The 12,005-nt window shown below is 41.9% G+C and overlaps 1 protein-coding gene across 1 annotated transcript in view; it reads right to left on the bottom strand.

Moving 5' to 3' along the window:
* Positions 1–8,423: 8,423 nt before the first annotated feature.
* Positions 8,424–12,005, bottom strand: part of ABCC11 (ATP binding cassette subfamily C member 11) — a 59,101-nt gene continuing 55,519 nt past the window's right edge. Inside the window, exons 28-29 of the mRNA XM_043599142.1 lie at positions 9,030–9,194; positions 8,424–8,902 (exon numbers count right to left, since the gene is read on the bottom strand). Coding sequence (XP_043455077.1) covers positions 8,810–8,902; positions 9,030–9,194 — 258 coding nt within the window. The 3' untranslated portion in view covers positions 8,424–8,809. The remainder of the gene's footprint in view (positions 8,903–9,029; positions 9,195–12,005) is intronic.

Raw genomic sequence — 12,005 nt, forward strand, 5'->3', positions numbered from 1 at the left:
GTCGCTCCCACCATGCCTATGGAGGGAACTCTGAGGGGCCAACATTCCCTCTGTCATGTTAAAGGGCACTGCCCCCTCCCCAGATGGACTTGTAGCCCCATCCTACTCTTTCACTGACGGCCAAGTTCATGCAGTGTGCTTGCAAGGCCACCCTTCCAAGCCTGTCATATCACAGCTTTGTATCAATAAAAGAAAAAATGCCACCCACTAGCCCCATTCTACAAGTGAGGAGAATAAGGAATAGAGACCTTCCATGACTGGCCTGGAGCAAGGATGAGACCAGAGGCCAAGTCTCCTGACTCCCAGTCAGGACCTCTCTCCCAAAAAGCATGCATTTCCCTCTCTGAGATCCTGCAAAGATGAAGCAACTCTGAGGTCAAGAGATGGGGGGGGGGGGGTGCGGGGGGCGTGGATCTGACCTTCAAAACAGAGAAAATCTCATTCATGTATTCTCCATTCAGTTAACCAAACACAAAAGGTGTTTTGCCCTCTTTTTTTTTTTCTTGAATTACAAGAAAAGTAAGTCAGAAACTGGCACTGACTGCTGATTCTTACATATGAAATTTCCTGTTTATCTCACTCGCGGCTTTGCAAACTCTGGGGTGCAGGTCTTTTCCAGCATCTTGAGATCCTTCAAGTGCCTGGCCATGGGGCCTTGCTCAGAGCTGGCTGGAGGATTCCATGGTGGCCAGGGAATGGCTGGGAGCAGGCAAATCTCTGAATTCAGAAATAACACGTCTTGATTCATTTTTAAGAATCATTTAGACACCTTAGAAGACTTCCTCCACCTAACTCCCACGGATTTTATGTCACAGTCTACTATAGTATTCCAACCCTGCCAGAAGCCTCTTCCTACTCTTATCCTGGTCAATCCCTCCCCCTGCTGGCTGCTTCTGGCTCCTCCACCTCCTGGGATATAGTTCTCAGAGGAGGCTGCCTCCCCCCAACAGGGTACTTCACTTCGTGCCCAAAAGGGAGGTGGGAAGTGGGGAGGGTCTGTACACAGGTTGCCCTGTAGAAAAATAGATCCCCAAGGAAGGTTCCCTGGCCTCGGGGTTGGGCTGCCTTGCAGAGGCTCCCTTTGTGCAGGTCTATGTTCCCTTTTGTTTGTCTCCATTCCTTCCCCCATAAATGCAAATCACTGCTAATAATATCATTTGACATTTGTAGAGCCCTTTGTGTGTCATGAAGTTCTTCTTCCTTTTTATCACTTGATCTTCACAACCACCCCGGGAGGTCTCCGAAACACAGCCTAGACTTACTTTCACAATTTCCAAACAGATTTGAATGCTGTCAAGTTCATTGCAGATTGATGAGTGGTTTTTCTCCAAGTTCGTAGAAGGTCTGGCAGAGATGGATCTCTACTGGGACACAGTATTTTGGTACTACATAAAGACCATTGTTTGGCCTGTCAGGCAACAGAGTGAAATGATGGAGGGGGGTGTGCAGTCTCTGCCCAAGGGGGCCTGAAGAAACGAGCAGACAAGCCCCTGTCCCAGGCAGCGCATACACCCTGGAAGGCCAGCCACTGAGCAGGGCATAGACACCCCCGCCCAGGGATGAGGGGGGCAGGAGAACCCTTTGAACTACAGGAAGGAAATATTAGAAATCCTTTCTATATTTTTCTGCATCATTATACATTTTTATTTTTAGTGTTTATTCATCTTAGAGAGAGAGAGCAGGGGAGGGGAGGGGCAGAGAAAGAGGGAGACACAGAATCTGAAGCAGGTTCCAGGCTCTGTGCTGACAGCTCAGTGGGGCTTGAACCCATAAGCCATGAAATCATGACCTGAGCTGAAGTCAGATGCTTAACCTACTGAGCTACCCAGGTGGCTCCCCGCATCATTATTAAAATGGTACTTTTGTGTATGAATATAATGGGACAGTGATATACACGCATATGCTGCACATCATTTATAAATAAATATATATGCATGTATCAGGAGTCTGTGTGCCCAAATACCGATGGTGGTGCTGGATGGAAAACTTCAGAAACACTCCTCTTGAGAATTTCCCCAGCTCTTTATTCCAAAGCAAATCTCTGTCTGAAATTCTCCCTATTCTACTTTATCAACATGTCTTCAATAAACAATAAAAGACATAAGCTCAGGGGGGTGGGAGGGAGGAGAGGGTGGGTGATGGGTATTGAGGAGGGCACCTTTTGGAATGAGCACTGGGTGTTGTATGGAAACCAATTTGACAATAAATTTCATATATAAAAAAAAGACATAAGCTCAATCAACCTCAAAAACATTTTTGTAAATAATTTTTTACAATATATACATACATATAGGTGTATATACAGATATAGGTAGATAATAGATGATAGATGATTGATAGATTGATAGACAGATATACACACAGAAATCAATGCATGGTGTTACAGAGTCAGTATAGTGTTATAGTGTTATATAGTCAGTAGAGTGGTTAAGAATAGAAACTCTGGAATCAGATCTGAGTTCAAACCTCTAAATTTCAATTTCTCCAACTACAAAATGAGAACACTAACTTCAAAGCATTGTAAGTTAATTGAGGATTAGGTAATGTAAGGAAAGTGCTGAATACAGTGTCTTACCCATTGTAAACAGTCAATACATGGTAACTATTATTTGTGAATAATAGTTTTTTTTTAGTTAGCAGGATCTCAGGAGAAATAAGCATCCTATCTTCTGGGTCACTGTTGGAATCTGTCCAGTGGAAGTACACAACAAAGGAACGGATTTGGGTTTTTTATTTTTGTTTGTTTGCCTTATGAACTAAGGAAAGAGTTATAGGAGGAAGACCAGACAAGGTTGATGTCAAACGAATCTGGGAACTAATTTAGAATTTGAATGGGCATTTCAAACAAACATAGGTTAGTGAAGCAGAAACACATGAACAGGCTCCCCAAGAAAGGATGAAACATGCTCTTGGGCAGAAAATGGGAGTTCTGGCCTCCGCTTCATCATTTAGATCTTAAAGCCCTGAGCAAGCCCTGAGCAAGCCCCTTGGCTCAGAGCTGAGCCTGTGAACACAAAAGCCCACACACGGGAAAGGTGGCCCTTCCTTCTCCGGACCAGGAAAACTTGGCTTTATTGTGAACAACTTAATTTTTTTTCTTTAAATGATTGAATTGTGAAGATCTTGTAATACATCTTTCCTTCCTCTCACTAACCATTAAGGAGATCAGAGTGAAAACTTTCAGCTATCTCTAATGGTACACAGCCTTATGGCATGCATTAGTGGGAAATGATGTCCGTGGAATGCTCTGTAATGCTCTGTAAGCTCTAAATCATGAACCAGGCACAACCCCAGGATCATGAGGTGAAGAGGTGGGGAGTATTTCAATGAGTGCCAAATGGGACTGGGGCCCTCATATTGGAACAGAAGCTTCTGGATCAGTACAATCATTGCTAGAATTCAGCTCAGATTACAAAGCTCTCAGGAACCAAGGATCTGGCAAGAAATATCATTATTAAGACAGAAAATTGGGGCGCCTGGGTGGCTCAGTTGGTTGAGCATCTGACTTCGGCTCAGGTCATGATCTCACAGTCCATGAGTTCAAGCCCCCCATCGGGCTCTGTGCTGACAGCTCAGAGCCTGGAGCCTGCTTCAGATTCTGTGTCTCCCTCGCTCTCTGCCCCTCCCCTACTCATGCTCTGTCTCTCTCTCAAAAATAAATAAACATTTAAAACAGAAAATTGTACTTTTCTTCTCTGTAATGAGAAATGATTTTGCAATGATACTGCACACACTTGCTGCAATGGTGGCCAGAACTCGGTAAGGGTAGACCAGCTATCAGAACTAGGAGTTCTGCAAAGGGACCAGTGCATCCATCCTCTGCCCACGCTATTATCTCTTAACTACAGAGAACAAACTGATGGTTACCAAAGGGGAGGTGGGTGAGGGTACGGGGGAAATAGGTGATGGGGATCAAGGAGTACACTTGTCATGATGAACACGGGGTAATGTATGAGAGTGTTGCATCACTATATTGTACACCTAAAACTAATATTACACTGTATGCTAACTGGAATTAAAATAAAAACTTAAAACAACAACAATCAATTAATTTAACTAGGGACTCAAATTTAAAGAAAAAAAACCTGGGCACCAAAAATACTCTGGTCTCCTCTCCACCGGGATGTAATTGAAAATACATATAACAGCAAACCATTAAATAAATATAAGGAAGTGGAACCAAGTTCTACATTCTCTCATGACAATTATTTTTGCATTGTTTCTGAAATATCAAATAGCAATTTCTAAAATTTTATTACAAAATAGTTCAGATGCCCAAAAATATGTATTTAAGAATTAAAGAAAACAAAATCATATACTTTTTAAAATATAATTTATTATCAAATTGGCTAATTGGCTTACCCAGTGCTCATCCCAACAAGTGCCCTCGTCAATGCCCATCACCTATTTTCCCTCTCCCCCACCCCCATCCACCTTCAGTTTGTTCTCTGTTTTTAAGAATCTCTTGTGGTTTGCTTCCCTCCCTCTCTGTATCTATTTCTCCCCCTCCCTTCCCCCATGGACTTCTGTTAAGTTTCTCAAGATCCACATATGAGTGAAAACATATGATATCTTTCTCTGGTTGACTTATTTCACTGAGCATAATACCTTCCAGTTCCATCTATGTTGTTGCAAATGGCAGGATTTCATTCTTTCTCATTGCCAAGTACTATTCCACTGTATATATAAGCCACATCTTCTTTATCCATTCATGAGTCGATGGGCATTTAGGCTCTCTCCAAGATTTGGTTGCTATAAACATTGGGGTACATGTGCCCCTATGCATCAGCACTCCTGTATCCCTTGGGTAAATTCCTAGTAGTGCTATTGCTGGGTTGTAAGATAGTTCTATTTTTAATTTTTTGGGGAGCTCCACGCTGTTTTCCACAGCAGCTGCACCAGTTTGCATTCCCACCAACAGTAGAGGAGGGTTCCCGTCTCTCCACATCCTCGCCAGCATCTGTAGTTTCCTGAGTTGTTCATTTTAGCCACTCTGACCAGTGTGAGGTGGTATCTCAGTGTGGCTTTGATTTGTATTTCCCTGATGATGAGTGATGTTGAGCATCTTTTCATGTGTCTGTTGGCCATCTGGATGTCTTCTTTGGAAAAGGGTCTATTCATGTCTTTTGCCTATTTCTTCACTGGATTATTTGTGTTTTGGGTGTTGAAGTTAGTAAGTTCTTTATAAATGTTGGATACTAACACTTTATCCAATATGTCATTTGCAAATATCTGTCCCCATTCTGTTGGTTGCCTTTCAGTCTTGTTGATTGTTTCCTTTGCAGTACAGAAGTTTTTATCTTGATGAGGTCCCAATAGTTCATTTTTGCTTTTAATTACCTTGTCTTTGGAGATGTGTTGAGCAAGAAATTGCTGCAGCTGAGGTCAAACAGGTTGTTGCCCAATTTCTCCTCTAGGGTTTTGATGGTTTCCCATCTCACATTTAGGTCTTTCAACCATTTTGAGTTTATTGTTGTGTATGGTGCAAGGAAGTGGTCTAGTTTCATTCTTCTGCATATTGCTGTCCAGTTCTCCCAGCACTATTTGCTAAAGAGACTGTCTTTTTTCCATTGGATACTCTTTCCTGTTTTGTCAAAGATTAGTTAGCCATACATTTGTGGGTCCAATTCTGAGTTCTCTATTCTATTCCATTGGTCTATGTGTCTGTTTTATGCCAGTACCATACTGTCTTAATGATTACAGCTTTGCAGTAGAGGCTAATGTCTGGGATTATGATGCCTCCTGCTTTGGTTTTCTTCTTCAATATTTTTTTGGGTTTTTGGGGTCTTTGTGGTTCCATACAAATTTTAGGATTGTTTGTTCTAGTTTTGAGAAGAATGCCAGTACAATTTTGATTGGGATTGCATTGAATGTGTAGATTGCTTTGGGTAGTATTGACATTTTGACAATATTTATTCTTCCAATCCATGAGCATGGAATGTTTTTCCATTTGTGTCTTCTTCAATTTCCTTCATAAGTTTTCTATAATTTTCAGCATACAGATCTTTTACATCTTTGGTTAGGTTTGTTCTTAGGTATTTTATGGTTCTTGGTGCAATTGTAAATGGGATCAGTTTCTTTATTTCTCTTTCTGTTGCATCATTATTGGTGTATAAAAATGCAACGAATTTCTGTACATTGATTTTGTACCCTGACTTTGCTGAATTCATGTATCGGTTCTAGCAGTAACAAAGTCATATACTTAACCACCCAGCTTAGAAAATAAAATATTACCAATATTGTTAAAATACACATATAATTTTTCAAAAAGCTGTTTTATTGCTGCTTTGAGCCAGTGGTTCTCAAGTTTTGCAGCACGTTAAATTCCTAAAGCTTTACAAATCCCCAGTCTCAGTCTCCATTCTAAATCAATGAATCAAAACCTCAATTGGACATCAGTGTTTTAAAGATTCCTTAGGTCATTCCAATGTTCAGCCAAGGTTGAGAACCATTCCAGGAAGAGAGGCTGTTTCAGGGGAAGGTAAGATGGGGCCCTGAAGACAGAGTGGAAATGGGCTCTTGCTTCTGTGCTCTACCTCAGGGGTCCACACTTCCCCTGGTGGACTTCAGTAGATCTAGATCTGAAACCTGCAGTCTCTCCTCTCATTTTTGGGAAGAGTCTGCCATCTGCTGGCCAACTTGAGGAAAATATGGTTGCTAAATCTGGCGTTAGGGAAGTAGCATGGCAGAGTGGCACTCAGGTTATGGAGTTCCCTCTCACAAGTGGTGCATGCAGTTGTCCCATAGCAGCTCTGGGAGGGGGCAGAGCAGGGTGAATAGAGTCACTTTCAACTTGCAGATGAGCAGTTCTGTGACCCCAGCACTGCAATGGAGAGGAGCAAGAGGGGCTCCCAGGCACTCTTCAGAGCCTAAGAAGATAAAGACAAGGGCAGAGGCGAAAGGGAGAAACTGGGCAAAGGGATTTTTAAGAAAGAAAAGACACTCACCTGGGAATGGCCTTAAAAAGAGAAGCAGGGGCTACCTAAAAACCCCAGGAAGGGAATAGAAGGTGATGCATATGTGTCACTAACTCTGGGACTCAAGCTTTGTCCTCTGGTCCAAAGATTGCATCACCTTGTCACAGTTCTTTCTCATGGGGATTTGTTTGCTGTTCTCTCTGCCTAGAACACTCTTCCTTGCCCCAGCAAATGTTTGTTCAGCTTTCATGTCTCAGCAAACCACAATCTTGCTTCTACCCGAAAGCCTGCTCTAATTGTGCACATCTCCTGAACCTTGTCCTCGCCTCCTGCCACTCAGTTCTGGAACCATCTGTTTACTGTTCACTCTCATAAGATTCCAAATTCCATGAGCAAAGGGACATTATTACACCCGCACTACCGACCCCACGGCAAGAAACAGAGCAGGATATAATTGCTTACTGAGTAAACCTTTCTTTTTCTTTTTTAATGTTTATTTATTTTTGATAGAGAGACAGAGTGTGAGCAGGGGAGGGGCAGAGAGAGAGAGGTAGACACAGAATCTGAAGCAGGCTCCAGGCTCTAAGTTGTCAACACAGAGCCCAATGCGGTGCTCAAACCCATGAACTGCAAGATGAGGACCTGAGCCAAAGTTGGACATTTAACCTACTGAGCCACCCAGGTGCCCCATTGAGTCAATTTTTCTTTTGACCAAATCAAACACTATAATCTGAAAACAAAAAGGAAATACTTTGAAACATTTTGCTCCCACCAATGAGCTCCTCTTAGAGGTAAGTTGAAAATAATTACCTTTGCTATTGGAGGAGTGGGGAGATAAGTAATCTTTTTTCCAGTTGGCACATATTATAAACTAACCCTTTTTCCACCCGTTTATGCTCTAATCAGTAAATAAACATGGTAGACAACTACTATTTGTGGCCTGCCCAGCTTCTATATCCATTTCTCCTTCATGTAGTAAGAACACCCCAAATTTATTTTGGAGAAATAACCCCCTCCATTCTCAGTCCATATGATTCAGGGCAGCTGACCCCATCCCCAGGTCCAGGTGTGGACAGGTGACTTGGGCCTGAGCAGTCACTGTATCTAGCAGCCTAGCATGTGACTTGTTCAGGATGAGCACATGGCCCAAGTCGGCCCAGTGAAATTTAGCCATGAAACTTTTCCTGGTATCATCTGGGGAAACTTCTTTCCAGGGTGCTAAGCTGGTAGGACGTGAGGCTAGTGCTGTTGGCAGCCTTGCTACCACCATGAGGAGAGAGAAGGTCAAAGAGTAAGGCCATAAAAGAAGAGTATCACTGAGAGAAGAAGAGGCAGAGTTCACAGGGCAGATGTCTTTTAGGTACTGGCTCCCAACCTAGAACTTTCTCTGGACGTTTCCATTACATTAACCAATGAAGTCCCTTTTCCAGAAGTCAGTTTGAGGGAATCTCTCTTCCCTGCAGCTGAATGGAGTACTAGCTTAACAAAAAAGCAGAATAGACAATGTAACTTTTTCTTTTGTTGTTGTTTTTTTTTTTTTACAAAATCAATACAGCATTTTCAATACTTTTCACACAGATCCAGAAACCATAATAAAGTTTCACATTATTATGAAATTACTCAACATATCAGTTAAAAAGAGGCACATGATGATTTGTCCACATGGTCTCAAATGGTGTGCGGGGGTTCTCAGGTCTGGGGAGCCACAGAGTGGCCTATTCCAGGTTTTGCTCCCCTCAATCTTCTTTTCTGTCCCATTACCAGCACCCTTGAGCATGTTTCAGCCCTGCTTTCAAGAGAAGTAGCCATCTCTACACAAGAAGGTCATAGACAGCAGGCCTCACAGCTGCACTTGGCTGTGCCATCAGCCTCCACGCAGTCACCGGTCCCCTTTAGCTCAGTGAAGAATTGGCTGTTGCCAACAGGGAAGCAAACACAGACCCAGGCTTCTGCTGCAGGACCTCAGGCCTGTCAAACTCTACAACCTGGGAGAGTAAGAAAGGAGGAGAAGGGAGGGACACCACTGAGCTCAGCCTTGAAGGATCCAAAGGCCTCCTTGGGGTGCTAGCCTGAGCACCCGTCCTCCCACTGCCCCAGGGACTCAAGTCTCACCTTCCCATTGCTCATGACCAGGATGCGGTCACAATTGAGCACAGTGGTGATGCGGTGTGCAATGACCAGCACTGTGCAGCCCTGGAAGGCTTCATGGATTGTGTGCTGGATCAGGGTATCCGTTTCCACATCAATGGAGGCTGTGGCTTCATCAATAAGGATGATCTGGTGGACACAAAACAGGGGTGAAGGCAGCTTCCTCTGGCCCTGAGCCCTGGATCTAGACCTGGGTCTACCACTAATCCACTGAGTCCCTTAGCTGAAAGATGGAAAGATTTGGATTGAGTTTAAAACCTACTCTGAGCTCTAATTGTCCATTATGTTGAAGAGAATGTTAGGTCTTGACCAAGAGCTTTTTTTTTTTTTTTTTTGTAACCAGAGAATTAAGTTCTTGAAAATGAAAATGTCCCAGTCACAACTTCTTGTTTTATGAACTGCCTTCCTATTTGCCTGAATTAACACAGACTGGCATTTCCCAAAGTGAGGCATATGCATACCCTCGGATGGCACATGAGATGGTGTGGCTAGTATATGGATAAACATTCTCTTTACTTTAACATTTTTATTTTATTTTATTTTATTAACCATATGCATTAGAAAAATATAACTAGCACAGAAATATGATTTCACAACTGTTACTGTATAGAATGAGGCTTTTTTTGGTTTTATTATTTTTTTTAGAGAGAGAGCGCATGCAAGTGGGCAAGAGAGGCAGAGAGAGAGACAGAAAGAGAGAATCCTAAGCAGGCTCCCACTCATCACAGAGCTAGACACAGGGCTTGATCTCACAACCCTCAGATCATGACCTGAATTTAAATCAAGAGTTGGGACACAACTGACTGAGCCACCCAGGAGCCCCTAGAATAAGGCTGTTTTAAAAAAAAATGGGGGGGGGGAGCATCGCAGATAAGTCAAAGGAGAGACTGTATGTAGATATGACAAAAGTCACAAAGTGATGACTCAAATTTGGGAAACAATATAGAGAAAGCAACTTTGGCACCAGTAGCCTAGTAACCATAAAATTAGAAACTAAGTAGTTAAGAAATTGCTACATGCATATTGCAAATTCTGTCTTTCATCTCTGCTAGAAAGAGGGGAATAGTTCTTCCTGTGAAACCTTGCCCCAAGCTTCCAACCCCACTGAGCTCTGCCTGCTTTTCTTCTTAATTGTTGTTTAAGTTCTAGTTAGTTAACATACAGTGCAATATTGATTTCAGGAGTAGGATTTAGTGATTCATCACTTACATACAACACTCAATGCTCATCACAAGTGCCCTCCTTAATACCTTATCCCCCATCTAGCCCATCCCCCATCCACATCCCTCCAGCCCTCAGTTTGTTGTCCATCATTAAGAGTCTCTTATTGTTTGTTTCCCTCTCTCTTTACCCCTCCCCTTCCCATATGTTCATCTGTTTTGTTTCTTAAATTCCATATGAGTGAGGTCATGTGGTATTTGTATTTCTCTGACTGACTTACTCCGCTTAGCATAATACACTCTAGCTCCATCTACATCATTATAAATGGCAAGATTTCATTCTTTTTGATTGCTGAGTAATACTCCAATGTATATATATATATACCAAATCTTTACCCATTCATCAGTTGATGGACGTCTGGGCTCTTTTCATAGTGTGGCTATTGTTGATAAAGCTGCTATAAACATGGGATACATTTACGCTTTCAAATCTATATTTTTGTATCCTTTGGATATATGTGTACATATGAGTACCTGTGTGTGACATAATATGAGAAAATTTGCTCCTGACTAGCACAGGTAGGTTCCTCAGAAAGTTAAAAATAGAACTACCTTATGATCCAGCAATTGCACTACTAGGTATTTATCCAAAGGATACAGAAGTGCTGATTTGAAGGGGCACATGTACCCCAATGTTTATAGCAGTGCTATCAACAATAGCCAAACTATGGAAAGAGCTCAGATATCCATCAACCAATGAATGGATAAAAAAAGATTTGGCATATATATATATATATATATATACACACACACACACACATATATGTATTTATATTTATTTATATTATATATTTATATATATTTATATTTACATAAATATTAGTCATCAAAAAGAATGAAATCTTGCATTTATAGTGATATGGATAGAGTTACAGAGTATTATGCTAAGTGAAATAAATCAATCAGAAAAAGACAAATACCATATAATTTCATTCATATGTGGAATTTAAGAAACAAAACAGGTGAACATAGGGAGAAAAAAATAAAGAGAGGCAAACCAGAAAATAGAATCTCAACTATAGAGAGCAAACTTGAGGGTTGCTGGAGGGGAGGTTGGTAAGAGGATGGGTTAAATGGGTGATGGGTATTAAGGAGGGCACTTGTCACTTGTGGTGAGAACTGGGTGTTGTATGTAAGTGACGAATCACTAAATTCTACATCTGAAACTAATTAATTAATTAGCTCTGGAACAGCTATCATCTGATTTCCAGCTCTAATAAAGACAAGGGAGGGCGTCTGGGTGGCTCTGTTGGTTAAGCATCTTTGGCTCAGGTCATGATCTCACAGTTATGAGTTCAAGTCTGCATCAAGTGAGCTCAAGCCCCACTTTAGGTGAGTGTGGGCCCCACTTCTCTCTCTCTCTCTCTCTCTCTCTCTCTCTCTCTCTGCCCCTTGCTTACTTGTGCCCTCTCTCTCTCAAAAAAAAAAAAAAAAGACAAGGGAATGTCTTATACCCAAGTTTTAAAAAGAATATATGATAGAAAACTGTTAAATTAATAAGCTTCTCAACTTTAACTTTTTTAAGGGAAATGCATCATGATTTAGTTCCAGTGGTGGATTATTCAGCTTAGCTGCAGGGGATCAGAGTTTTGAGAGAGCCCAGCGTGAGTGCCCCCCACACTCAAGATATGGGCAGATTAGCAATCGGTGACATGAGGAAGCCTGTTGTGTATTTGTGGGAAAATGTATAGCATAGCACCCACTGTCCCGTGGAGATGGA

This window comes from Prionailurus bengalensis, chromosome E2, assembly GCF_016509475.1.
Source record: "Prionailurus bengalensis isolate Pbe53 chromosome E2, Fcat_Pben_1.1_paternal_pri, whole genome shotgun sequence".
NCBI classification, from domain to species: Eukaryota; Metazoa; Chordata; class Mammalia; order Carnivora; family Felidae; genus Prionailurus; species Prionailurus bengalensis.